A 27,906-nucleotide genomic window follows, 5' to 3' on the forward strand; every position below is an offset into this window, starting at 1 on the left:
CACGAGGCCTTTTGGGAGCTCACTGGCTTCGGAGTTGTAGGAACTCCGAAGTTAAGCGAGTTGGGGGCGAGAGCAATCCCAGGATGGGTGACCCACTGGGAAGTTGGTCGTGAGCTCCCAGAAACAAAACCGTGAGGGCCAGAGAGGGGGGGTCCAAAGCGGACAATATCGTGCTACGGCAGAGCCGATCCGGGATGTGACAATTTGGTATCAGAGCCACTCTGCCGTGTGGTGTGAGTGTGCCGACGAGGACGTCTGGCCCTTAAGGGGGGTGGATTGTGAGATCCCACATCGACCAACGGAGAGTGGGTGATGTGCCTTATATGTACACACCCGCATCCATATAGCGCGAGGCCTTTTGGGAGCTCACTGGCTTCGAAGTTGTAGGAACTCCGAAGTTAAGCGAGTTGGGGGCGAGAGCAATCCCAGGATGGGTGACCCACTGGGAAGTTGGTCGTGAGCTCCCAAAAACAAAACCGTGAGGGCCAGAGAGGGGGGGTCCAAAGCGGACAATATCGTGCTACGGCAGAGCCGATCCGGGATGTGACATTTTACAAGCAAGAGCAAATAGATGCAATTAGCATGAGGCCTCAGGTGGCTCAGAATACGAAAAGAAACATGTGATCCAGAAATCTATGTACGCATTTTCACAATTATGTTTGTAATCACATGTTATGAAATGAAATAAGCATTCAAGCCAAGTTTCTGATTGTACAATCTTAGAGCTAATACACAAAGCAAGAAAGGAACCCTCCACCCCGTATCATCCTCAAACCAGTGAATATGTGGAGATTTCCAACAGGGAGGTAAAACATATACTAGAGAAGACCATTGGTCCTACTCGCAAAGATTGGTCTACACGCCTCAATGATGTTCTATGGGCCTACCGAACCGCCTATAAGACTCCGATAGGTATGTCTCCATTTCGTTTAGTTTTTGGTAAATCTTGTCATCTTCTTGTTGAACTTGAACACAGGGCCCTTTGGGGAATCAAGAAGTATAACTTCAATATGAAGGAAGCAGGAGATCATAAAAGGTTACAACTTGCAGCTTCATATCTCTTTTGATCTTTTTCATATCATGTAGTTTCAGTTAGGGGTGGGCATCTAAAACCGAAATACCGAAACCGTACCCTAACCGAACCGTACCATACCGATTTCATACCGTTTCATTCGGTACCGTATCGTACCGTACCAATAGAGTATGGTATGGTAGCTGTATCAAGTATTTGGTACCGATCAATACCGTACCGTACCGAATACTATTCAGATATATAATTTTCTATTGAATATGTTGATGGATATTGCATATGTTGATTAGGATTTGGTTGATTTGGATATTGAATATGTTGATGGATATTGAATATGTTATATTCAATGGATATTGAATATGTTGATTAGGATTTGGTTGATTTGGATATTGAATATGTTGATGGATATTGAATATGTTGATTATTGAATATGTTGAATATTTGAATTTGTAACTTAGGCATCACTTATTTTAGTAAATGAATATGTTGAATATTGAATTGGTTCATTTTTTTAGTTGTCATTTTTGTACCGAAATGGTACCGATACCGTACCGATACCGACACGGTACGGTATGGTACGGTACCAATTTTGACAAACGATAATCCCATACCGTATCATACCGATTTAAATTTCCGGTATCAGTAGCGGTACGGGCTCAATACCGTACCGTGCCCACCCCTAGTTTCAGTCGGTGTCGAGGTCTGGATCATTGGGGTCGGTTGGTTGGGTTGGCGGCAACACCTAGTCCAGGTGAGGCCAATCGGTCGGGTCGGTGTTTGGGTCAGGATTGGTTTCGTCAATGCTTCTAGGTAGGTAGGTTGAGAAGAGTTGGTGGTGCTATTTCCAGCAGGGAAAAAAACATCTTCCCCCATGGAGGTAGCGAAGATTCAAAACAAGAGTCAGCAATTCCAAGATCGCTGCTCTGATACCATGTCAAAACATAGAGAATATTGAGAGGAGAGAATGGAAAGTGTAGAGAGAATGAGAGTTGTAGAATATTTTCTGATTTTCACTTATGAATATGTTTACATATAAGGAGGTATATATATACAAGGCATAAAAGCCCATGTGGAAATAATGCAACTATCCTAAGGTCAAGCTCCCCAAAATATGGTAGGCTACCAACCTAGTCAAGCCCCCCAAATATTGTAGGTGCCAAACATTGTAGGTGCCTAACTAACCTCCTTAATTGACTATTTACTAGCCACATTAATTGACTAATAGACAACATAGCTAACACTTTCCACTCTCTCCTCTCAATATTCTCTATGTGTTGAAATGAAGCAGATTGGGCAGGGAACGTCACTGATAGACGATCAACATCAGGGTACTTCACATTTGTGGGAGGTAACTTGGTTACTTGGAGAAGCAAGAAACAGAATGTCGTTGCTTTGTCTAGTGCAGAAGCGGAATTCAGAGGAATGACCAAAGGAATTTGCGAACTCCTTTGGTTGAGAAAATTGCTTACAGAGATTGGATATGCACCTACATTAGGAATGCATCTACAGTGTGATAACAAGGCTGCAATATCCATTGCACACAATCCAGTTCAACATGATCGCACCAAACATGTTGAAGTGGACCGACACTTCATTAAAGAGAAACTTGAAAATAAAGAAATTCAGCTTCCGTTTGTCAAGTCCGAAGACCAGCTGGCCGATATATTGACAAAAGCAGTTTCTAGCAGAGTATTCCACAACTCACCGATCAAGTTGGGCATTGGTGACATCTATGCACCAACTTGAGGGGGAGTGTTAGCTATGTTGTCTATTAGTAAATTAATATGGCTAGTAATAGTTAATTAATGTGGCTAGTAATAGTCAATTAATGTGGCTAGTAAATAGTCAATTAAGGAGGTTAGTTAGGCACCTACAATGTTTGGCACCTACAATATTTGGGGGGCTTGACTAGGTTGGTAGCCTGCCATATTTTGGGGAGCTTGACCTTAGGATAGTTGCATTATTTCCACATGGGCTTTTATGCCTTGTATATATATACCTCCTTGTATGTAAACATATTCATAAGTGAAAATCAGAAAATATTCTACAACTCTCATTCTCTCTACACTTTCCACTCACTCCTCTCAATATTCTCTATGTTTTGACATGTGCCACATGCAAATGATCTGCCGGTGTGAGTCTGCTGACAGTCATGTCTTCCGGCAGTACTATTCTACACGGCACTGCCTCAGAGAAGTTTGAGGCCGAACCATGGTGATAAGAGGAATTTGGGAAGACGGGGTTTGGAGGAGCCCTTATCTGGGCATTCGGTGGCGCAAGGGACAACTCAAGATTGAGATCATCGAGGTGAGTGGATGAGGATGCCATTGTGTTTCTTGATTATTTGATGTTTTTCTCTGAATTTTCAAGAAGAAATGCAGGGTACTCTTCCAGTTAACCAAGACAAGGTTTAAATAGATATCTGCTAATAAGGGAGTCGACACCATTTCGGATTTCCCGAGCATTTTGCGGTCGCGTCCAATTAAAGGGGAGCATTTCTACTTTTACTTTACTTTCGTTTTCTCTCTGTTTTCTGGTGCATTGTGTTTTGCGTGTATTTTTTTTTTTCGTTTGTCGCCTTTCCTTTATTTTAGTTTGGGAAGTGCATTTTGTTTTCTTTTCCTTTTTTTTTTTTTTGCAACTTTATTCTTTTATTTCCGAAAAAAAAAACCACCAATAATGCAGTAGAAATCACTTCTTCATGGTGCTCGGTGTCTCGACCATAAGAGCTTTTAGTTTGGCCATCTGGATGTTTTTTTTCTGGGTCTTCACACAACTTCTTGGGGCTCATCACTTGAGCTCCCAAAGATCGCAATCTTCGCTTCAGCATAACTTATCTCACGATCTAGTTGCTTGAGTTTACCCGGTCGGTCTAGGGCCTCCAGCTGCTTTCGTATGTCTTGAGAGTACAACTCTACCATCTTTGATAAGTTTTTATTCTCTTCCCGCAATACTTCCAACTGATGTCAATTCACCTCCACTATCCTTGCCCTCTCCCTTTTCAAGCTTGAGTTGACCCGGTCGGTCTAGGGCCTCCAGCTGCTTTCGCATGTCTTGAGAGTACAACTCTACCATCTTTGATAGGTTTTTATTCTCTTCCCGCAATACTTCCAACTGATGTCGATTCACCTCCACTATCCTTGCCCTCTCCCTTTTCAAGCTTCTTATAATACTCTGACATTCCTCAACCAAACTCCGCTCCGCCGCCAACTGCGCCTTCAGTACCTCCACCTCATGGGACTTCGCAAGTAGGCAATGGCCCGCACTTGCGACAGATGCTGCACTTTGCACACTTAGTGCCAGGGCATCGCTCACAACCCGGTTGTCTTCCCTTGTCCCCAGCACACGTATATCTTTGGGAGTCACTAAATTTCTCGCCACTCCAAGGGCAACATCGTTGTCCAAGAGTATTGAGTCATTTACTGTCACGGGCCCCCGTACGGAGGCAAAGTAGGGCATCCATACTAGTGCCGCTGCTTGGCCCCATGTCTGAGTCGGTGGAGCTAGGTTGAGATCCAATGAAAATGGGTAGAAAGAGGCCATTTGATTTCTCACTTTCTTTACTTCTTTCTTTTCTCTTTTGTGTGTTTCTGCGTTTCTGTTTTTCACTCTCTCTTGGCCCTTTATAGACTTAGTTTTTGCTAAACCGTAGCCCCTGCGCTTCTGAGTTTCGCGTGCCCCTACAGCTTATCTCCTTATGTCGCCGCACCCGTTCCCCAACTCCTTTAATTGAAATCTCACCTTTCAACACAGTCGAAAAAGTCATCACGCTGTTCCGATATGCCAATAATTCTGGCTTGGGAATGTGTGAGGGCCCTCTGCGCGTTGACACGTCACTCTTTTGGCCCGTGACCTACCAGGAACTGAGACATCGGGTCCCTCGTTCTTTCTTTTCAGAAATCTCGTTCCTTGTGCTTCTGACAACGCTTCTTTGTTTTTATTTTAAATAATAATAATAATAATCACAAAAATAACAAGAATAGAAAATAAGCGTTTGGGCTTTCCAATGGGTTGGACTTTTTCGAAATTTGGATTTCAGTTGCGTAGGACTATTTGTTAGGGTTTACTGTTTTGTTTTGTTTTTGTTTTTGCAATTGTGTTGTAGTTTTAATTCTTGTTTGTTCTTTTATTTAATTGCTTTAATCCCTGATGCCTAAATTTTTCAACATTAAGGACAATTTTTATTTCTAAGTTTGGGAAGGGGTAGCAAGTCATTTTCGTTTCACTTAATTTCTTGCTTTCTTTTATTTTGTTTTCTTTTCAGTTTTGAGTCATTTTATTTTCAAGTCACTTTCCGAACACATATGATGAGATTGTGATGAATGTTTACATGACTTGATTGAAAATGCTAAAAAAATTATTATTCACTAAATGACATCGTTCTAGCATGATATGTTTGAAACCCTCTATCCACTTGCCATTCGTTTCATAATTCTCCAATTGAAGGACTTGCATGATCCAAAGAATTGTATCAAGTATGAATTAGACTTGTATAACCATATAATGTGAGCTTTGAGCCTTGTGCTTCAATTCATGAGTGTTATACACATATTCTTATTTTCTTGTCATCCGAGTTGTTGTTTGATCTCATTATTCATTGACTTGGTTGAGCACTTAAAAGACATTCATTCTTGTGCAATTTGATTACATGACATTTGAGAAATGATATTAAGGCCCTCTTTGGACCGTTTGTGCCTTTCAAGCTAACCATATGCATGCTTTTCAATTGTAACCACTTTGAGCCTACATATAAGCCTTTTCTTTCATTTAACCAATTATTATTCCTAGCCTTAGCCTGAAAAACAAGAATTTACCTTTCTAAGGAACTCATGAGCTTTAATTTGGATGTGTTTTTCATGCTAAATTTGGGAAGGGATATTACATTTCGAAAAAATAAAAAAATTATAAATAAAAAATAAAAAAATAAAAAAAAAAAAAAAACTTCACTCAATTGGTGAAAGAAAAGAGAAAAGTTGTGGTTAAGTGACAATGGATTCAAATTTCAATTCCAAGTTTCGTTATTGGCCACAAAATAAATTGATGGTTGTTCAAATAGAAGAAAGGAGTGTGAATCAAAATAAGTGGAGGTATAAGGCTTTGTGGTCTATTTGGTCACATAAAAAAAAATGAAAATCTTAAGCATGAGGATTCAAAGTCTTGTAATCAACTATCTTATGCTCTTACATTGTGAGTTCCTTGGACTTTGTTGTATCCGTATCCTTCATTTCTCACTCACCTTACACCCTTAGCCCCATTACAATCTATAGTAAAGACCTAAATTGATCCTAAATGTCATGTGGTTGAATTGCACACATCTTTCAATTTTTAAGTGTTTGGCACCCTTCTTGAGATCATAGTCATGCATGTTTTTCATCCTTCTATTGTGAGTTAAGTCCCTTATGGTTTAACTCTATTCTCATATTTATTATTTAGTAATGCATTGTAAACCTCTTCCGAGTGATTCATTTGTAAGAGGACAACTTTGGTGAGATTTGAAGTTACATTTGTGCTTGGTATGATTTTCGAAGTTGTGTGAAAACTGAAATTGGAGAATGAGTTGAATTTGGCCATCACACTACTACACTTTGAGCATATTGTGTTTTGAACTTTGCCGACTTTTGAATGATGTCTAAACTGAGCTTTTCTTGTGAAAACTTTTAAGTCATTTGCATGAGTCGCTCTCTCTTCGGAAAGATTGTTTCAAGTCTTGTTTTAGTTTCTGTTTTGCTCGAGAACTAGCAAAAGATAAGTTTGGGAAGTTTGTTCGGTTCATTTTTACACATGATTTATTATGTTATTCCCCTAATATTTTGAGTTAGTTTTTGACATTTTATAGCTTTTTACTTCATTTTTGTGTTTTCATAGGTTTTACCTTGGTTAGAATGAAAATGAGCTAAAAGTGCATTATTGGTAAACACTATGCTATTAGGATTCTTGTGATGTTCATATTCTCTTTGAACTTTATGGGTTTTCCTTGTAATTGAATCGAAGTACTAAGCACACCTAGGTTCAGTTATAAATTATGTTTTTGTTCATTTTCATAGGTCAACTTCTTGGCCTTGGATCAACATGCCCCGATGCTCGGATGAGATGAAGATCTTCATGAAACTTGTTCCAATGGATGTTGACTACAACATATCCGAATTTGAGCTCCATTGAGCAAGTATTGCCCAACCAACTTATCCAACAATTGTTCCCAGCTCTGGAAATCTGTTTTGGGCCAGTTTTACCTCCACTTGATAGCATCTTATTTCTACTTGTTACCAAACCATTTTATAACAATAAATTACCTTGTTGAAGTGGGATTTTCTGAGTCAAATAGAGCCTTGGAATATGCTTAGAAACAAAACTTCATCATTGACAAGGAGACAAGGAAAGACAAGGCAAAAGGCTTTGGCAAAAGAATGTGTTTTATATTGAAGAATGAGCTGGAAAGGAGGAGAGAATGTAGCAAAGAAGGAGGCAGCCATTGGGATCAGATTCATTCTACAATTTTGCAAAGATTTTTGGGAGCTTGGAGCTAGATAGCTCAAGGAGGAAGACAAGGGCAACCAAGCAAGAAGTGGAAGAGATTTCCACAATTGAAGACCTTGAGCTTCCACCATTTTCATAAAATCTGTAAACTCTTTCTAGTTTTGTTTTTAATTTGTGTTTGAAATAAGTATGAGCAACTAAACTTCATAACTAGGGCTTAGGTTGAAGCCCTAAACATGATTACTCTATTATTTTGATGCTTGAGTGTATGAATCTCTAGATTTTGTTGATGAATTCCATTTCACTTTTATAATCTATTCTTGATGTATGTTTTTCTTTGATTGATCACCTTTGAAAGCATGCTTCTTGAGGTTGTTGGGATTGTGTGAATTCTTCATATTTTCCTAAGTAACAAATGGATGAAGTAAGAACCATCCGTGTGAATTGGTTTCTTGAATGCCTAATGTAAACACCATGCTATTAGGATTCTTGTGATGTTCATATTCTCTTTGAACTTAATGAATTTTCCTTGTAATTGAATCGAAGTACTAAGCACACCTAGGTTCGGTTTATGGGGATGGCACGAGTATTGTAGCAGTAACCCTGCACTCTACTTATTTTAGAGAGAATCATGCATCTTGAGCCACTAAACCCGATCTTGATTGCGAACATCTTCATCAACACATTTAGAGTTCATCACTTGAGTATTCACGAATTTTAGTAGGATTGTTTAGGGTGGATTCCGAAACCATAGTGTTTGTTACTTTGTACTTTCACACTTTGATAACTCGTCTATGCCATTCTCATTTAAGTTTAAAATTCATTTACTTTCATGCATTAGAAATAGGTCACTCAAATCAACTCAAACCCCCCCAACACTTTGTGTGTGTTTGTGTTGTTGGAAACGTTGTGTGTTTTCTTCATTGAATTCTGTTTATTTTTGTAATTGTTTTTTACTTTTGGTCCACATTGTGTTCTTTGTTTTTCTGTGCTGAATCCAACCGTATAAAGAACTTGAAATTTGGACAAACGATTGGAAAGTTATACGTCAAAAACTGGACCGAGGTCGAAACTGAAAAACAGAGAAAACGAATCAGCCAAAAAAGACCGGTCGTTACTGTTCAGGCGTCCGGTCGCCAACCAATCTGCCAAAAACGACCGATTGTCACTGTTCACGACCGGTCACCAGCCATTGTTCACAGGTGATACAGTGGTGATAAAAGGGTGATAGAAAGTGTTGTTTGTGTTTTTCTTTGGTTTCTTGTTTTGTTTCTTTTCTTTTACCTTTCTTTACTCATTTTTAGTTTCCAATTTGTTTTATGCGTGTGGTGTGTTAAATAAGTGTTCTTTACGTACTCAAATTAGAACTTGTAGGAAGCTGACAGTTCTTCGTGGGATCAATCCCGTACTTACATAATCTATACCTCAATAGATTCGTGCACTTGCGGGTATTTTTAATTGGTTGTTTGCATATTTATTTGTGTCAGTTATGATAAGTAACAATTAGCAGAACCAGCTGACATAATTATAAACATACAAGAAACTTTCTCATTCACCCTCCCCCCCTCTCCTAATCCCTAATGTCATTGCATCAAGTTCGACAATTGGTCCTCGCATAACAACCTTCTGAACCAGCAACTTGTAATTTTTCTTTTCTGTTCTTTAGGACATATTATTCCTTGTTTGATTAGAAGTACTTTTGAGGAACATGCAAACAAAGGTGAAGGGGAAAAGAAAGATGATTTGGAAAGCATCACTGGTTGGCTTAGCATAACTCTTATGACAATTGCAATGCTGGCTAAGAAGTATTGCTTACTCAAAAAGCCAACAGAATCACCCAAGATCCATCCGCTTACATAATTTAAAATTTGAATTCAATAATAAGAAAAGAGAGGATTTAACTCTGAAAAAGCAATAAAGATGGCTACAGATTTCTTATACAGCCACACATTTTGCCTAGATCAGTTAATGGGAGAATATAGTGAGGTATAATTTCATGATAAGATGAGGCAAAGAGCAACCTAAATCATCACTCTAGAATTGATAAACTATATAATATTAACCACCAATAGACCACCATCATCAGTGCCATAATCATAGTAGTGTCAAAGTAACCACTGTAGGTATCTTTCCATGCTCAACAAGCTCCAACATTTGAAAGAAAATTTAAAACTTACAAAAAACTAGAAGCAAAAATACTTAGAATTGCAATAAAATGAAAAGACTCGAGTTCATTCATTCATATCACTTTTCTCAATCAACCCAAACGCAAAAACAGACAATTATAGAAAAGGCATAATAAATAAAAAAAGTTATGGCTTTTCCTTGGAAAATAATAAAAGAAAACAGTTATTGTATACTTTACGCATATCATAAGAAAGAACCCTAATTTCCATTCACCACCTAACACTAAAGAAGCATACTTTAAACCCTAAACTTTCTTTTCTCTTCATTTTTAGTTTTTGCCAAATCTAGAACCCTAATTAGAACAACTCAGAAAGGTAGACAAAACCTAATTTAGAGCAGAGTAAGAGGCATGGTAGGGGTGTGGAGACGTACATGGAGTTTACCGCGGAGCTCACGGTCAGAACGGAGCTTGACGTAGATGCGCTCGTCGAGGCTGAGCTGTATCAGATCCAACGGCTCCTTCACGGCACTCTCTTCCTCACTCGCCATCTCTTAGTTTGCTCAGAAAGCAATTCAATATCTCCAACGGGTACCTGTTTGCCGCGCTCACAGGTTAATCAACAACCCACAAACCAAAATCAAAATCGAAAACCCCCAAAACCCAAAATTATATTACAATTAATTAGCCCTTCCAGCCTAAATCAAAAACCCCAGAAACCAAAACCAACACTGTAATTAATTAGCCCTATTTAAAAAATCTGAAAACCCAAATCATTGCATAACTCTTAACTTTGAGCTTGTAAGAATCACGAACTATAGGAAGAGAGAGAAAAGTGGTTACCTTGAACTGAAAATAAAATTGGAAAGCCCGAGCAGAGCTGACCTCGAAGAAATATCTTCAAGCGGATGTCGTCGCTGGATCGGAGCTGTTGAGCGTCGCAATGGTGTTGAGGGAACTGAGGATTGGGGCTGTTCTCTCAGCAAGGAATAGTAAAGGGAGTGTGTACAGGGTTGCCCTATGTACAAAAAGAGTTCAGGAAAAATGGGGTCAAATAACACATTAGGGATATTTTCAGTTAAACCCCCTGAGGTTTGGCATAATTACAACCTTACCTCAAAGGTTTCATTTATTCCATTTACACCCCTCATTTCTAACATCCGGGTTCCTCCCTACATGTTTTTACAAGTCCACGTCCAAAGAGCTATCAATGCTAGTCAAATCCGTCAAGCATGCCAGTCGAAGGTACTGAGTCCTTTTTCTAGCAGTATGCTCATGCTTTGTTGCTGGAAATAATGCATCATATAAAAAAAAATGAAGGAAACAAAAATTTGAAAGCCATGAACGAAAAAAAAATCCAAACATTTATTCCTTTATTTGATCGCCTGCATTACAAATTCTTGACATCAACAATGTGTCAAGACCCAAGAAATTTATTTATTCTTTTCTATTATTGGGAACTATATGTATAATATCATAACATATAAGATCCCATATATATGCTTATGGGCAGAATGTGATGAGGTAGTCAGGGCTAGCATTGCATGTAAAGGTGCTGCTCTTGTCATCATAAGCATAGCTATAAGCTTGAGGGCACTGGTCCTTAAAGAGCTTAGAGTAGTCACTGGGAGGGCATGTCTCTGGCTTGTCGTTAGGTGGAGTGCAACAGTATTTTGAGTCGCCGAACGCTAAGCAAGCGCTCTTGCACGCAATTACGCTTCCATCAGATCCCTTCACTTGTAACTCAGCTGGGCACACTGCGTTTACATCGGCAGGGCAAGTTGAGGCCTTACACTCGCCGGTGCCGCCTTGTGGAGCCACGGCCATGGGCAAGTTGAAGCCATCAACAAGACTAACGTCGTAGAAATCTTGACCCCCGTTCGGAGCAATAGTGATTTCTACTAGTGTAGCTGGTGGAACTGCGCCGTTACCGTTGCATGAGACTTGGCCAGAGCCACAATCTGCTGTGGCACAAGTGAACTTTCCTGATGCGTCCGTGGAGCACCTGGTTCGGCCAAAGAAGCGACCGGACCATGGGGATGGAGCGTCCACAGACTGGCTAATTCCAGTTGCTAACTCGAACCCGGTGAGTGATAATTGAGGTTTTTGGTCACCGGTTAGCGTTCCTGGCCAGACAGTGTAGGTACATTTGTTTGTGAAAGTGATTTTAGCTGCATGTGCACCTGCATGTTCAATGTACATAAAACCATGATCATAAGAATACAGATTACAGAGACAATTGTAAAAATAAACTTTTGATCGATATTTGAACGACTAACAAAGTTTGTATAATATTATACCTGAGAAGAAGAGGATGGCCAAGGTGGTGAGGCCGAGGAGAGCTGCTTGGCTCTTCATCATCATCATGGAAATGTCTTAATTGGCTTGATGTTGCTCTTGCTGATAAACTTAATTAACTTGTAATTTGGTGAGGAGGATGATGATAAACTTGGGTGCCAAGGGGTGCTTTATATAGGAGCTGTAGCGTGCCTAACTTTTGATCTTTTCTTACTATTTTGATTACGGGTCTAAGCTGCCATGGTAACACGTTAACAGGACCCTAAGGAAACTAACAAATTACTCATAATATTTGGTTCTAGACTGTTGGAAAGGTCCTAGATGTCGTCATTGACTGCAATGACGTCCCCTGTTTACATTATATATTACATAAAATTCAAATTCAATCTAGACAAATTAGAGTCATCATATAGGCCTGCAATTAAGTGTAGAAAATGTCAATTGGATAAATATATATAGTTATAACGGTTAACTTAGTCACACATGTAAACGGAAAACGTAATAATTATTATATGGTCATGGTCCCTAATCACGTGTACACATTAATAAAGAAGTAACTAAAAGATCTTTTAGAGGCCAATAGGGTCTAATCTAGTAGAAAATGACCTTGACTTACAGACGAATGGTGTCACGTTTGGACCCCATGGAGAAAAAAACAAAAACGTCTAGAGAGATTTGGATTAAACCCAAACATTAGATGATAGGTCATCAATTCTGGGCAACGGGTCATAAACGCTTAGTCCCTGTTTACATAAGTGATACTTAATAAGTTTATTTGTGAACAGCTGGTACTTTGAATATTCGCACGAGTACATATTACTTGCAAACATTACAAAAAAACAAGTAGATATTAATTTAGATAATGAAACCCAAGAAATGTCAAATTAGCAAGACTGGGAGAATTGGAAAAATGCCAACCCTATTAAATTAAAACGTTGATTAAAAACACTGGTGATTTTGAGAAAAAGTCCATGCTCAACTAGGCGCGCGCCACGTAACCATTTTCATAGCGTGATTGATGGGCCATGCTGCCGTGAAGGCGGAGAAGATGCATGGAGCTAAACCTAAATACAATTAATGAGGGAGAAAAGTAAAACAAGGAAGGAAAAGTAGTATTTCCCTTCATTTTTTTTCTTTGGATACATCCCAAGTAACCTTTATTATCAGCTTCAATTTTCCTCGTCCATCCATTCATAGAATTTTTTGTTTGTTTGTATTTTATTTCGAATTGATTATGCTTACATAAAATATATTCAAAGGATAAGTACAATGACAATTTGATACGTGTCTTGAATTTTATTTTTCATTTTTTAATGAATTATTTTGACACGTATATCAAACCGTAATTTGTTGATATCTTTTTCCAGAAAAGGAAACAAGAAGGAAAGGATACCATTTCCAAAACTATTATTTTTATATCTTTCTTCAAAAGACCATTTCAAGAACTCACCAATATCTTAAAGTCATTGAACCATTTGATTATTTTAGTGTTCTTTTGGCATTACCATTCTCTTGTATTTATTTCATCAAAATTAGATGTCTTAAAAGCTTATGACTAGTCTAACTTTATTTTTCCAAAGATCTACTAATAAGATTCAAATCAACCATATGCTGTCTACAAAATAACAGAGTACGACACAGAAAATGTTCAGAATGATGTCGTAAAGACAATCTGCCTCCTTGCTGATGTGAAATCAGCACATCCGTCTGTTAAATTTATACTCTGAAGAAGTCATGATTCAGGCCCCTGATAACTTTCATAAAAGCAAATACGCTTAAAGAACTCTTCATACATTCACTTCGGGTCTATCCTTCCTTTTTCCCCTACGTGGATCATTAACATCCTGTTGTTGCTGTTCAGCCTTCTTCTGAGCTCGGACCATGGCTCGTCTTGTACGGGGTCGCATTTCCCTAACTTGCCGAGGGGGCATCAGATACGGTTCAAGGGGCCGATCACCAAAGGGGTGTTCACCGCCAACAAATATCCTCAGCTTTCTATCTCTATCCTGCATCCAAATTAAAGGAATGCTGTAAGATAATTTACTAGACCAGCAAATAATTATATGCATTAGCTAGGTCAGAGTTCAAAGGATCCTGCAAATGGAGTAACTGCAATCTAGTAAGGTCCTCTCTAGCTTGGGCAACCTTAGAGTTGATGCTACCATAGTGCTATAAACTAAAACGTAACAGAAGAAAAGCTACTACTATAAAACTCACGTCACGCAATTTGTTCCTTGGGAGCATGCGTAATACAGCTTTGCGAATGACTTCTGTAGGGTCCTTGGCCATCTGATCCTTTAAAGTCCTTTGCTTGAGGTGACCTATATACCTACAGGCCATATATGATTCAACATCAAGACCAAAGACAAGGAGGACTTTATTTAGAGGGTATTAGGAAACATCATGAATCAATTCTATTCATTTCCTTTGCTCATTCATATAATTATTGACTAAACTTGAGAATTCCCACAACTGAATTAAAAGACTAATTTTTTTATTAATTTGTTGTGGGGATAAGTTTAGAACTAAAATACAGACATATAAAATTAAATTAAAGGATTAGTTTGCTGATTTCAACGAATTTTAAGGGGACATACTTTTTCATTAAAACAAAAAGGTTCAAAGCTAAAATGAAGACTCTGTTGCACTATACTAATCATACAACAAGATTTGAATGCTCTTATTTTCATGAATTTCCCCTTGGTTGTAGCACTGAAAACTTTTCACAAAAGTAATTCTAAAACAACTGCACTTACCCAGTATGCCAATGATAAACCTTATTGGTTAGTTTTCTCCCCGTGACACAAACATCCTTTGCGTTAAGCACGATGCACATATCACCATCATCTCGGTTTGGAGCATATGTTGGTTTATCCTTCCCTTGAATCACAGTTGATATTTGAGATGCTAGTCTTCCAAGAACCTAAAAGAAGGGTACATAGCCATTATTTTTCTGCAAAGGTTGCTACTTCAAGCAATTGATAAGCTAACAAATGAACGATGTAATTCCACCAAGTTCAGAATTCATCAAAAACTGGATCAAGAAGCCATTTGCTTCAGCATCCACCCTCTGCAAATCTAATTTCATAAAATTTCACTTATTCATCTCAATATTTGTAGCCCCAAGAAGTAGTAGAAAATAAAGCACAAGGACTTGTGCTCAAAATTAATTTTGAAAACAAAAATGAAAAACGATCTCCTACCCCGACCCCTTCAATGCTACCATAAATAGTATAAAAACTATAAACAACAACCTGGCCTTTCGCATCGAATATTTTCCACCGCAACCCATCAAGATCAATACGCCTCAGGCCGGCAAGAGCTTTCTGTATGAATACCAAAGCATATATTCTGTTACTGATTGTGCACACTGAGTTAAAGAAAAACTTCTCTCAGTACATTTCACAAACATCAAATAGGCTTTCGTTAATATACTAATTTAGGGCTCGGTGAGGTTTGAAAACAAACAATGGATGAGTTCTATAAGTATCGAGACTGGAATAGGCAGAGAAATTAACCATTAAAGATCATGAAAATTCAACAGATCAGTAGTATAAGTAGAAAACACTACCTTCAAGTTGCCATTAAAAGAGGTAGCTGTTTGGCTTGCCATTTCTCTCCGTTTTCTCTGACTTCAACTTTCTCACACGCTAATCATTCACCTGCAAAACCCTATCATAGATTGAGCAAACAAGAATAAAGCTGAAGAAGATTTAACAGGCCTATTGGGCCAGGCAGTTGTTTTCTCTGACTTCATAACGAGTTGGTTATGTCAGTTTCATGACTTGGCCCAGGCAGTTGTTCACAAATATCCACTTTGCCCCAATCTTAAACAGGCCTATTGGGCTTTTAAAAAAAATACAGTTCCTGCAATCTTTACTCATAAATTTAAGCTAACAAATTACAAAGTTTCAAACTAAGTTCAAATCTAATTTAAATGTCTTATATATCAGCCATATTATTTTTATAAATAATTACTCAAATTAAAGAGCTTAGATTATATTTTATATATAAAAATAGTGCAATGGTTAATTGACATAAAGCTAACAAAAAAGAAAAAAACAATTCTACCATCTCATGTGTTTGTCCAATCTATCATCTTAAACTACAAGTCAAAATGCTGCAAGGTCAAATACATGGCAAGTGGAATGCTACAAAATCAATTTAATAACACTAGCATGTCTGAAGAATAGATCACATGAATTAAAGGGGTGCTGTTTTCAGCAAAGGAGGTGCTTTAAAAAAAGTATAAAAAGGTTCTTTCAGTTCACAATTACAATATTTTCCCACGATTTACAAATGCAAAATTTTAGAATTAGGGCTCGTTTGGGAGTGATTATGGATAGGCTAATAATCACTTTAAGTGGTTTTAAGCACATGGGAGGTGCTTCTCCCCATAAGTGATTTTGGCTTATCAGTATCACTCCTAAAATGATCCCTTAATGATTTCTAAAAATTTTATGGAGAAGAAGAATTAAATACTGAAACAACAAACAACAAACTGCGTAATCTACCAAGTTGTATTTCATCCATGTAAAATTTCAATCATGAAATTACTAATATATAACTCCAAATTTTCAAGAAAAAATGTTTCTTCCCTTCTTTCTTTCTTCTTTTAAAGTTTCAACCACAAGGTCTGAAACTGTAGACCATCTATGCCAACAAAGCATTACAACATAAATAAATAAATAAAAGAGGACAACAATTGAATTTTGAATAGCCTGGAAGTGAAAGCTTTACCACCAGATTAGATTTAAATCCCACAACTAAAATGCAATAGGATATATTCCTTTGCAAGTTAATATTAGAAAATGTCCAGAAAAAGAAGACACGAGCCTCAAGTCACATAATGCACACATTTTAAAGAGAGAAGGAAATAACATAACTCTAGAAAAGCCAAAATATAGGCTGTAAATCTTTGATTGGCAGATCAAATGGACCAAAAAATTTCAGATCCAAAACAAATACATCTCTTGACGACTCACCAACTGAATGCTAGTTAGAAATATTGTTGTAGCCAAATTAATAGTTTCTGGTTGTAAATGTTATATCAGTTAGCGGTTTAGTAAGCCAATTGAGGCTCTGTATCTATAGAAGGACATGTGAATAATGTAACTAATCAATTAATCAGGATATCTAATTTATTAGCACCCACAGTCTCTCTAATCAATCTGTCAAATTTTTGGTACGACTGGATCTCCTTGGACACATACTAATAACCATCCATGATAATATGGTTCCAGATAAAAGGGCATCTGTTTGGGAATGCATGAAAGTCGTTTTCTATCATAAATCAGTTGTATAAAAATAAAAATAAAAATTTGACTTCAAATTCATAATTAAGGTATCCGAAATCGGCGAAGAGTCCATTGCTCTGCCTTTGTAAGGGAGAAACAAAACCAGCACTTATCAAATGCCTATTGCTCTACCATTGTATTCAAAGAGCCTACTACTCTTTAAAGACCCTACAATGATCCTTAATCTTTGTATATCTTAAGAACAACTTCTCTGCTTTGTGCATAAAGGGCCTACTTCTCTGCCTTTGTATTTACAGAGGCTATTGCTCTGCCATTGAAGTCAGTTATGCCACCTTTTTAGCACAACTCATGTAATCATCAACTTGACTGAACAAAAAAATATAGCCAAATATATCATCAGAAGAACAAAGAAGCATGATCAGATGATGTACCCCCCGAAAACCCCATGAATGAAACAGCCACTAATCAAATTCATCAACAAGAAACAGATCCCTAAACCATACGAGACCACCCAAAACAAAATACCCATCACCCGATTCTTAGCTTAAATCACAACTAGAGGAAAAAGAAATAGAGTTAGAGCAACCTAATTTTGAATACGACGGCAATGTAGTGTACTGCCCCCAATCCCAACGTTTTCGAAGGCGGAAGAGAAATGGGGCTGAAAGAAAGGTACCTGAGCTGAATAACCAGAATCGCAGTGGTAGATGCAGAGCTGGAGCTGCCAAGGAGGAAGATGATAACGACGGCTGGGTTTTGGGTATTTCTTAAAACCCTAAGCCCAAACTGATGTTCTTTTTTTCTTTTCCGGATAATTGCCGCAGCCAGAATGACACAGCAGCTGTCCCTTGCTTTGGTGTGACAATATCTGTTCAAATTTTGTGTTTAATTTAATTAACGTACTACAAATGTAGGCCTTTGTTCCATTATTATCAATAGGGGGAGCTTTCATTTCGTCACTTGTCTAAGAGTATTTTTTTATTTATAATTTTTTTGTAAGGTAGGAAGGGGAGTGGATTTATTCACTCACATTGGTGCCAAGGGCGGATCTCTATGCATGGGCTAGAGTGGGCTCTAGTCCAGTGTTAAATTTTGGAGATTAAAAAAAAATTCGTGTTATTTTTATAAGTCAAACCCAAATTAATTAAAAATAGTCCACCCCTCTTTCTTGACATTAGCCTACCCAATCATAAGATTTCATCTCTAGACGCACCCACGCACATCAACACATCATGTTTTTCTATTATCCATCCATGTAAGTTATGACTTTATATTTGAACTTGAGAGCTTAGAAGTAGTAGGTCTCTTTCTCTTTTGTTGGCGCTAAATCTTGAATAGATAGAGATGAGTGCAACTTACAAGTGGGATGGACGATCAAGAGATCGATTGGGTGTTGGATGCCGATTCTTCCTGTCCTTGGATGCTGATCCTGAATAGAAGATAAGCGAAGCTCGTAAAGTCTATGGAACCGGTGTGGAACCAGCCTAAGACCCTCCGATGCTCGAGTAAGATTGTTTTTAAGAGCTCTTGCTGTTGACTATATAGTAGTATAAAAGTCAAGCTGAAAAGTCTTACCCCTGTATTGTAGTGGGAGGGGCATACTTATAGAGGGCATTTAGTATGCTTGTGGTGTTCATTTCCGATGTGGGACTCGTGGGAGGGCCCTGTGAGGTTGACACGAGTCCTTAGATATTTCAGGCGGGTGCTTCGAGGTTGATTCTGCAGAATCGGTAGGGGATACCGATTGTAGGCTGTGTTGGGCCCTGTAATGATCTTTTGCTGCTATGAGACAATATCATCAGTAGCCTATGCCGATTGTCCGAGGCCTTGGGTGCTTGGGCGAGTTTATGAGATCCACGTGTCGTTGTACGAGTGGAGGGTCAGATATGGTACAAACAGTAGTCCCCCAAGTTGCCGATTGAGAAGCTTCTCGGTTGGGGACTTGAATCTGTCCTCGGCATTCTGACCCGGACACAATGGTCCCATAATTGCCGATGGTGGTATGTAGTCCCCCAAGTGCCCAAGGGAGTGAGCTTGGATAGGAGACAGCATGATGTGCCGGTTGTTGCGAAGGGGCGAGTGAAAACTCATGAATATGCGGCTGCCGTTCGGCACGAGAGGTGAGTGAGAACTCATCAATGTGCGCCTGCCGTTCGGCACGAGAGGTGAGTGAGAACTCATCAATGTGCGCTCATCAATGTGCGCCTGCCGTTCGGCACGAGAGGTGAGTGAGAACTCATCAATGTGCGCCTGCCGTTCGGCACGAGAGGTGAGTGAGAACTCATCAATGTGCGCCTGCCGTTCGGCACGAGAGGTGAGTGAGAACTCATCAATGTGCGCCTGCCGTTGGTTAGTGGAGTTGTGCTCGAAGGTGGCTAGATCTGCCACGTTCGGGAAGTTGAAGCGTCTCCGAGGATTGGAAGCGTTGCAACTGACGTTTGGTTTCTCCCATGCATGCGTGACACGTGTCGGCATGGCTGTGAAGAGCCGCGTCGTTTCGTATCCCGATGCGTCGCTTCGCTTCCCGATGCTAAATCGGCCTTATAAATGTGAGGAGAAGACGAGAGTACAAATACTTGGAAATTTTGAGAGCAAAGAGAGCTTGTGAGAGGCGATTTCCGGCAACCGTGCTGAGGCTGAGCAGGCGATTTCCGGCAAGTTTGAACAAGGCGGAGGCGATTTCCGACGAACTTGAGCCACCGTGCAAACAAGGTATGTTGCCGTGTTTTCGTATTCCCATGGATCAAAGTGTTGAATTGCAAGAATTTATGTTTGAACAATGTATGAACAAGCATGAACACGCATGAACACGTATGAACGTAGTGTTTTTAGGAGGTAGAATAGGATTTGGATTCTAGCACAGCCCTTAGTGTACGTTCGTGTGTTGTTTGTAGATGTCAGATACCGAATCCGAGCGTAGGCGTAGTCCGAGGGCATACGAGGATGAGTCGTCCTCGGGGAGTTCTGCCGAAGAGAGTGGGAGTTCTGAATCTGCGAGCTCTTCGAGCTGTGAGATAGTGGAGGGGGCAGGAGGGCGTGCCGAGGCTGGGGGTACTTCAACGAGGGTGCCTGGGGGTGATGAGCCTTCGACCTCGGGTCGTGAGGCCGATGGGGGTGGTGTCTCTGTTGCCGTTCCCGGGGAAGGGGTACTGAGGGTCGTCAGGGGTAGGCAACGGATCCCGATGGCGAAGCCCACGGAACCTGTGTTCGGAGTAGATGACTTAGAGCCGAACACACTGACCGAATCCGAGTTGGCGAAGATTCGGTCGGAGTACAACATTCCGGAATCGGTAGGGATGCGAATTCCGGAGCCCTTAGAGTCGCTAAGTGACAATGACAAGGGGGTGGTCTTCTTCACAGATGTGTTTAAGCATGGCCTTCGGCTGCCGTTAAAGCATTCGGTGCAGAAGATCCTGGCGGCGATCGGTTATGCGCCAGGGCAGTATAACCCAAATTTTTGGATTACGCTGCTCGGGACGATCACGGCGTTCAGCTTGGCCGGTGAGGGGGAGCCAAGCTACGAACAGTTCGCCCAGCTGTACAGTGTGACGAGGGCGAAGAGTGCCGATCATGGAGGGTGGGTTCAGTCCAACTGTCTCTCGGCAGGGCAGCGTGGGCACTTTGTGGTGGGGGTGCCGAGCTCTCAAAAGACGTGGCGCAAGCGTCGAGTGATTGTCTCCGGTGATTGGGAATCGGCACCCGGAGTTATCGTTGAGAGGAGGATTCCTACGTCCTTCCAGACAGTCGGTAGGGTAGAACCTGCCGTTCGGCAGGGTTAATAGTGTTTTTTTTTTTTTTTTTTTTTTTTTTTTGGGTACTGACCGTTGTATTTTGGTTTCAGTGTCCTTGAAACGGCCGGCCGCACCGATCAGAGAGATTGAAGCAATCGAGAGGGTGAGAGCGAAGATTGCCGAAGAAGATCGGTTTTGTAAGGAGCTGCTCTACTTCCGGAATCTGTTCAAGGCAGGCCTGATCGGTAGGGCCGAACACGATCGGAGGGTGAAGGAGGAAGAGGAAGAAGAAAAAAGGCAAAGTAAGAGATGCCGTTCGGCAGGGTCGGTGTTTTTTTCTATGCTGCCGTTTCCTTTCTGACTTCGTGCTTTTCCTGTTTTGCAGTGGCAGGAGGGAGGCCTATGAGCGAGGCGACGAGGAGGCGTCTGGAGGGGCAAGGGGCGCCAAAGACGAAGAAGGTTCAGTCCCCCGGGCCGAAGAAGAGAAAGACGGCAGGGCCAGCGGGAGGGACGTCGGCTGATGAGCAGACGGTGGCTGAGCAGGCGGAGGGAGAAGAGGGCGGCGGAGGCAGAGGTCGTTCGGGAGGCCCACCTCCAAATGACGGGCAAACGGCAGATCGAGGGTCCCATCGATGTGACGCCGTTGCCGAAACGGCCAAGGGGCCCGAACGAGGGGACATCGGTGTTGATCCCTGATGATGAGGTGGAGGGAGAGGAGGGACCGGTTAACATCGCGTGTCCTCGGAAGGCTGTGCCGTTCATCAACTGTATGATTGACGGTGCTCAGATGGAGCTGGCTGAGCTGGAGCAACTGTCAACGAAGACGTTGCGTGAACAAACCGGTCGGGCCTTCCGTCTCCAAGCAGCGGTAAGTGTAGGATTTGTAGCTCAAGGATACTTTGATTCGGCATGTATTAATGTGTCCGTTGGTGTGGCAGGCTAATATGGACATGTGGCTCTGCGCGAAGCGAGCTGTGAATGCTGCCGAACGGTACCAAAAGAGATTTGAAGAGGGCCGTTCGAAGATCGCTGATGCCGGAAAGATGCTGCAGGAGGCGGACCAGCGTGCCGAGGAGAATGCGGCGAAAATTGCTGAGCTGGCGTCGAAGCTGGCGGCGGCCGAGCTGGACGTGATGGCTGCCCATGAGGCGAAGGCAGCGGTAGAGGTGGCGATGGATGCGGCCGAGCGGTCGCATGCCAGGGAGCTGGTAGAGGAGAAGGCGAAGGCCGTTGCGGACTACCGATCGTCGGAGGAGTTTACACGTTTGGTGGATAGAGAGGTCATGGAGCAATGTGACGACTTTCTCTATCGAGTCAAACGGTATAATGCTGACAAGAAGCTGAACCTGAACTTCCTCCGGGATCCACCACCGCTGCCGGAAGGGGTGACCGAAGAGATGGTGGAGGCCTACAAGGGCGAGGATGCCGAGGCCGAGGAAACCGACGACACCGATTCAAGCAGTGGGGAGGAAGGTCATCCCGGGCCGAGGGCTGCCGTTACGTCTACTGCCGAGCCGTCGACTGATCCTGTGCCTGCGTCAGCTGATGTCGATGTTGTAGCGACCGAAGCCGATCCACCCACCTCGTAGACTTGTTGTTTTTAACATTTTTGAGCGTGCCGAACGGCGTATTGTAAAGACAGATGGCCCTTCTGTGGCCCCTTATTTATCAATGTTCAGTTTGTTTCGGGTTAATGTGCCATGTCCCTTAATTCTGTATGTGCGCATGTCGTATGTAGAGTATGTTTGACATAATATTGCTGAATGGTAGTGCCGTATGTATAGAATAGGGAGTTCCAAATTAAACCGATTACAAAAGTTGATGACCGAAGGTGACGACCGAAGGTATGATACAGAGGTGATGACCGAAGGGGCGTTCACTTGTAGTAATATTTGAGATGTTCTATATTCCAAGGGTGGCCGAGGGTTTGGCCATCGGTACCACGCAAACGGTAAGTGCCTGGGCGGCAGATGGTGACAACTTCGTAAGGACCTTCCCAAGATGGACCAAGGGTGCCGTCGTTGGAGTCCTTGGTGGCGAGGGAGATTTTGCGTAGTACCCAGTCCCCTACTTTAAACGATCGGCGTCTGACGCGCGAGTCGTAGTAGCGGGAAGTCCGTTGTTTGTAGGCGGCATTCCGAAGCTGAGCCTGGGAACGGTGTTCCTCAATGAGGTCCAGGTTGAGAGTGAGCTGGGCTTCGTTTTGCTCTGGCTCGTAAGATGCCGTTCGGCACGATGGTGCGTTGATCTCGACTGGAACAACGGCTTCGGAACCGAAGGCAAGGGAAAATGGCGTCTCGCGAGTCGACCGTCGATAGGAGGTATTAATGGCCCATAGCGCTTCCGGAAGGAGATCGGGCCAAGCTCCTTTAGCTGTCCCAAGCTTTTTCTTCAGCGTCTTCTTGATGATCTTGTTGATTGCTTCGACTTGGCCGTTCGACTGCGGATGTGCTGGGGAGGCGAAGAACAGGTTGATGCCAAATCGGTGGCATAGGTGCCGGAACTGAGAGGAGTCGAATTGTTTTCCGTTGTCGGTGATTATTGCGTTCGGGAGGCCGAATCGACAAATGATATTCTTCCATACGAAATGTTCAACCCTGGCTGCAGTGATTGTTGCCAAAGCTTCGGCTTCGGTCCACTTGGTAAAGTAGTCGACGGCGACGATGGCGAATTTGACCTGTCCCTTGCCCTGGGGCATAGGGCCGATGAGGTCTAAACCCCATTGGGCAAAGGGCCATGGGCTAACAATCGGAGAGAGTGGTTCGGCAGGCAGCTTTGGAACGGAGCCGAAACGCTGGCATTGATCGCACTTCTGGACCAGGGTGGTGGCATCGGCATGGAGAGTCGGCCAGTAGTACCCTTGCCGAATGGTCTTGAAAGCCAATGATCTAGCCCCAGAATGGTCCCCACAGGCCCCCTCGTGAATCTCTCGTAGGACGTAGTTTCCCTGCTGCGGGGTCATGCACCCAAGCAATGATAAGGAGTGACCACGCCGGTAGAGAATCTGATTCAGAAGGAGGTATCGTGCCGATCGGCGGCGGATAGTCGTTGCTTCAGGTTTGGGGCCAGGCAACGTGCCGTTGGCGAGGTAGGCGTGGATAGGATCCATCCAACTTGGATCCTGCCGAACGGCATGTACTTCGAGGTCGGTGGTACTGCGCCGAGTGAGGACCTCGATCGGCACACGGCGCCCTATGTTGTCGTCGATCGCTGATGCAAGGCGTGATAGAGCATCGGCGTGGCTGTTCTCGGATCTGGGGATCTGTTGAACTTGGTACGCAGTGAAGTGGTGCAGCAATCGGCGAGCGTGTGTCAAGTAGGCAACCATCGAAGTGTCCTTGGCTTCAAATTCAGTCAGTATCTGGTTCACGACAAGTTGTGAGTCGCTACAGATCCTGAGTTGCTGAGCGCCCATTTCTTTAGCGAGCCGAAGGCCGGCCAACAGAGCTTCATATTCGGCTTCGTTGTTGGAAGTCCGGAATTGGAATCGGATGGCATATTCGATGGTTGTCTGGTCAGGGGCCTTGAGTACCAAGCCGGCTCCGCTGCCCTGTCGGTTGGACGAACCGTCCACGTAGAGAGTCCAAAGTGGAATTGACGGATTAAAGATTCCTTCGGTCGGGTGGGCGACTGGTACCGTCGAAGATGAATCGGATGCGGCGTCCTTCGAAACTGGCCCCTCGGACGCGGTTAACTCAGAGATGAAATCGGCTACAGCCTGTCCCTTCTCGGCAGGACGAGGGTGGTAGCGGATGTCGAATTCGCCGAGCTCGATGGCCCATTTGACTAGCCGACCGGATGTCTCCGGTCTCTGGAGTATCTGGCGCAGAGGCTGATTGGTGAGGACGGTAACACTGTGAGCCTGAAAGTATGGCCGAAGCTTGCGTGCTGAAAGGACGAGAGCGTAGGCGAGTTTTTCGAGCTCGGGGTACCGAATCTCAGCGTCTTGCAAAGCATGGCTAATGTAGAAAATGGGGAGTTCGATGCCGTTCGGCTTGCGAATGAGCACAGAGCTAAGTGCCGTTGCCGAAACCGAGAGGTAGAGGATGAGTTCTTCGCCGGGGAGAGGAGTGGATAATAGGGGTGCTCTGCTCATGTAGGCCTTAAGATCTTGGAAGGCGCGATCGCATTCGGCAGTCCAGACAATCTGCCGTTTGCTTCCTTTGAGGGCTTTGAAGAATGGAGCGCACCGATCGGTAGCCTTGGAGATGAACCGGGCTAGAGCGGCGACACGCCCAGTCAGACTCTGAATGTCCTTTTGTGTCTTCGGGACCTGCATGTCGAGTAATGCCTTGATTTTTTCAGGGTTGGCCTCGATTCCTCGTTGGCTGATCATGAAGCCGAGAAATTTGCCCGAGGAAACGCCGAAGGCACACTTGCTCGGGTTGAGGCGCATGTTGTACTTTTTTAAGACGCCGAACATGAGCGAAAGGTTGTGGAGATGAGAATCGGCCGTTCTGCTCTTGACCAGCATATCATCCACATAGACTTCCATCGAGGTGCCAATGAGGTCGGAAAAAATTTTGTTGACCAAGCGCTGGTATGTCGCCCCAGCGTTCTTCAGGCCGAACGGCATGACGTTGTAGCAGTAAAGTCCCTTGTCGGTGATGAATGCCGTGTGTTCGCGATCGGTAGGGCTCATGAATATTTGGTTGTAGCCTGAGTATGCATCCATGAAGCTGAGAAGTTCATGGCCTGCCGTGGCATCCACCATCTGATCGATCCGTGGCAGAGGAAAGCTGTCCTTTGGGCAAGCCTTGTTTAAATCGGTATAGTCTTGACACATTCTCCAGGCGCCGTTTGATTTTTTGACTAAAACCGAATTTGCCAGCCAAATTGGGTAGGTTACTTCCTGGATGAAGCCGATGGTCTTCAGTTTGTCTACTTCGAGCCTCATTGCCTCATACCGTTCGGCATCGTAGGCCCGCCGTTTCTGCCTGATGGGTTTGAAAGTGGAGCAGATGCTGAGCTTGTGGCTGATGACACTCGGGGCGATGCCGGGCATATCGTCGTATGACCAGGCGAAGACTTCTGCATTGGTTTGCAGGAAGGTGATAAAATCGGCCCTGAGTGCCGGACTCAAGGTTGTACCGATTCGAACTTGTCTGTCCGGTTGTGCTTCGGAGAGGGTGACTGGTTCTAAATCTTCGGCGGGTTGCGCTTGCGGGGTTACAGTATCATCTCGGGGGTCATCTGGTTTGTCCGTCCCCCTGCCGTTCGGTACGCCCAAGCTGGTGGCGACCGAGTATGTTTCGCGAAGCGCAGCCCTTGCCGATTCCTTGGTTGCCGAAACGTAACACGTCCGTGCACTCAATTGGTCCCCTCGCACTTGGCCGACGCCAGCGTGTGTGGGGAACTTGAGGAGGAGCATGTGTGGTGACAGCATGGCCTTCATTTTTGTGAGCGCCGTCCTGCCGATGATAGCGTTGTATGCCGTTGGGCAGTCGACCACTAGAAAATGGGTGTAGAGGACCGTTCGTCTGGGGATGGTACCGACAGCGAACGGGAGCTGGACACTGCCGATTGGTTCAACCACGTCGCCAGAGAAGCTCAGGAGAGGGGTGATATCCTTGTTCAGATGCCGAGGGTCCACGCCGAGGGCGTTGAAAGCGTCGGCGAATAGCACGTTGACCGAACTGCCGGTGTCGATGAGGATTCGGCCTACGTCGAAATCCGATATATCAGCCCGTATGATCATAGGATCAGAGTGGGGGAAGATGATGCCTCGCTCTTCTTCTTCAGAAAAGGTGATAGGTTCCCAACCGTTGCGTTGAATTTTGTCATTGCGTCCTCCCGCCACGCTGAGGATTTGTGGATGCCGTACGGCATGAACGTAGTTTTTAACGGATCGGTTGCTGGCTTCGGCAATAGGCGCCCCTCCACTGATCATATTGATCTGCCGATTCAATGAGTTATCCGTTGCTGGCTTGGTGTTTAAATACTGATCCAGCTTTCCGTCATTGATGAGGCGTTCAACGATTTTGCGCAGCGCGATGCATGATTCCGTATCATGGCCGTTGTATTGGTGGTACCGGCAGAAGACACCGGTGTCTTTTTCGCTCTGGCGAGGGAGTTTCCGATTGTTCGGCTTCGGTATCATATCCCCTTCGGTCAGGAGAACTTGCTCATAAGTGGTGTTGAGCAAAGTGAAGATTTCGTCTGGCCGATTCCCCTTGTGGTTGCCCTTCTTGTTGTTGTCCTGCCGTTCCCGGAAGTTGTCCTTCCGCTTGTTTCGCTGAGTGGAAAAAGCAGGGACAGGGGGTGCCGTTCGGTAGGGGGCCTGGTTTGCCGATCGGTCGACCGGGAATCGGTCGTAGTTCTGCGTTGGAGGCTGATCAGTCAACGCCGTTTTGTTTATTGGGGTCGAAGCCGATCCCTTGGAGTTGAAATGCTCAGCCTTGGCGTGGATAGCCGCCTGTTTCATTAATTCGGAGTAGGTGGTCCAGTTGCTGCTGTGGACCAAATAACGAAACTGAGACGACCGAAGGCCGCTTTTGAAGGCACCGAAGGCCGCCCTGTCGTCAGTTTCCGGACATCTGGAGTACTCATGGCTGAACCTAGCCGCATATTCCCTCAACGGCTCATCGTCTTGCTGCCGAACGGTATATAGATCATCGGCGGAATATAGGCGATCGGTCTGAATCATAAAATGGTTGAGGAAGGTTTGCTTCAACTGATTGAAATTGTCGACCGTGTCTGGCTCCATCCGATAGAACCAATTCAGAGCGGCTCCGGTCAGGGTGGAGGGGAATAGCAAACATTGGCCTTCGTCCGTCAGTCCTTTGCAACCCAGAGCTGATTGGAAGGTATGAATGTGGGTAACGGGATCTTCGACCCCCGAATAAAACGATATGCGGAGTGCTTGGACCTCCTTCTCGTGTCTGAATGTCCGGATTCGATTGGTGAACGGCCCTGGCTGTACCGTTCCCCATGTTGGTGTCCGAGCCTGGTCTTGTTCCTTCTCGATGCGAGTCATCTTCTGTAGGAGGA

General features: G+C 43.3%; 4 protein-coding genes across 6 annotated transcripts in view; 1 reads left to right on the plus strand and 3 right to left on the minus strand.

Annotated features, from left to right (window-relative positions):
* Positions 1–10,667, minus strand: part of LOC110773784 (thaumatin-like protein 1) — a 29,009-nt gene extending 18,342 nt beyond the window's left edge. Inside the window, exons 1-2 of one of the 2 annotated variants that reach the window (XR_015834576.1) lie at positions 10,473–10,667; positions 10,064–10,224 (exon numbers count right to left, since the gene is read on the minus strand). Coding sequence is in view for 1 of the 2 variants with exons in the window: in XM_088250772.1 (XP_088106898.1) it covers positions 10,064–10,180 (117 nt within the window). In the remaining variant the exon portion in view is untranslated. The remainder of the gene's footprint in view (positions 1–10,063; positions 10,225–10,472) is intronic. The other variant, XM_088250772.1, reaches the window with a different exon arrangement.
* A 308-nt stretch (positions 10,668–10,975) lies between these two features.
* On the minus strand, positions 10,976–12,085 carry LOC148295864 (thaumatin-like protein 1). The gene is made up of 2 exons (XM_088250773.1): positions 11,930–12,085; positions 10,976–11,812 (listed from the first exon to the last, which is right to left on the minus strand). Exons 1-2 carry the CDS (start codon positions 11,994–11,996, stop codon positions 11,133–11,135), a joined length of 747 nt encoding a protein of 248 aa, XP_088106899.1. The 5' UTR covers positions 11,997–12,085; the 3' UTR covers positions 10,976–11,132.
* Positions 12,086–13,464: 1,379 nt separating this feature from the next.
* Positions 13,465–18,066, minus strand: LOC110748532 (Ribosomal protein L13 family protein). 2 transcript variants are annotated; one of them, XM_088251268.1, is made up of 6 exons: positions 17,862–18,066; positions 15,499–15,599; positions 15,182–15,253; positions 14,684–14,850; positions 14,145–14,256; positions 13,465–13,933 (listed from the first exon to the last, which is right to left on the minus strand). In XM_088251268.1, the coding sequence occupies exons 2-6, from the start codon at positions 15,538–15,540 to the stop codon at positions 13,715–13,717; spliced, it is 612 nt and encodes a 203-aa protein (XP_088107394.1). In that variant the 5' UTR covers positions 15,541–15,599; positions 17,862–18,066; the 3' UTR covers positions 13,465–13,714. The 2 variants fall into 2 exon arrangements, with proteins under 2 accessions (XP_088107394.1, XP_088107393.1); XM_088251267.1 differs by having other exon boundaries at positions 15,499–15,589; positions 17,862–18,065.
* A 3,208-nt stretch (positions 18,067–21,274) lies between these two features.
* On the plus strand, positions 21,275–22,539 carry LOC148295865 (uncharacterized). The gene is made up of 2 exons (XM_088250768.1): positions 21,275–21,784; positions 21,855–22,539. Exons 1-2 carry the CDS (start codon positions 21,437–21,439, stop codon positions 22,503–22,505), a joined length of 999 nt encoding a protein of 332 aa, XP_088106894.1. The 5' UTR covers positions 21,275–21,436; the 3' UTR covers positions 22,506–22,539.
* The last annotated feature ends 5,367 nt before the right edge of the window (positions 22,540–27,906 follow it).

This window comes from Prunus avium, chromosome 3, assembly GCF_965620075.1.
Source record: "Prunus avium chromosome 3, drPruAviu1.hap1.1, whole genome shotgun sequence".
Taxonomy (NCBI): Eukaryota; Viridiplantae; Streptophyta; class Magnoliopsida; order Rosales; family Rosaceae; genus Prunus; species Prunus avium.

Excerpts from the sequence above, each read along its gene's own strand:
- LOC148295864 (XM_088250773.1), bottom strand. The coding sequence starts at position 11,996 with ATGATGATGATGAAGAGCCAAGCAGCTCTCCTCGGCCTCACCACCTTG. Across the intron at positions 11,813-11,929 it reads GGCCATCCTCTTCTTCTCAG|GTGCACATGCAGCTAAAATC; the intron begins GTATAATATTAT and ends TTGAACATGCAG.
- LOC148295865 (XM_088250768.1), top strand. The coding sequence starts at position 21,437 with ATGAGCAGACGGTGGCTGAGCAGGCGGAGGGAGAAGAGGGCGGCGGAG. Across the intron at positions 21,785-21,854 it reads CCTTCCGTCTCCAAGCAGCG|GCTAATATGGACATGTGGCT; the intron begins GTAAGTGTAGGA and ends TTGGTGTGGCAG.
- LOC110748532 (XM_088251268.1), bottom strand. The coding sequence starts at position 15,540 with ATGGCAAGCCAAACAGCTACCTCTTTTAATGGCAACTTGAAG. Across the intron at positions 14,257-14,683 it reads GTTTATCATTGGCATACTGG|GTATATAGGTCACCTCAAGC; the intron begins GTAAGTGCAGTT and ends TATGGCCTGTAG. Across the intron at positions 13,934-14,144 it reads CAAGGAACAAATTGCGTGAC|GATAGAGATAGAAAGCTGAG; the intron begins GTGAGTTTTATA and ends ATTTGGATGCAG.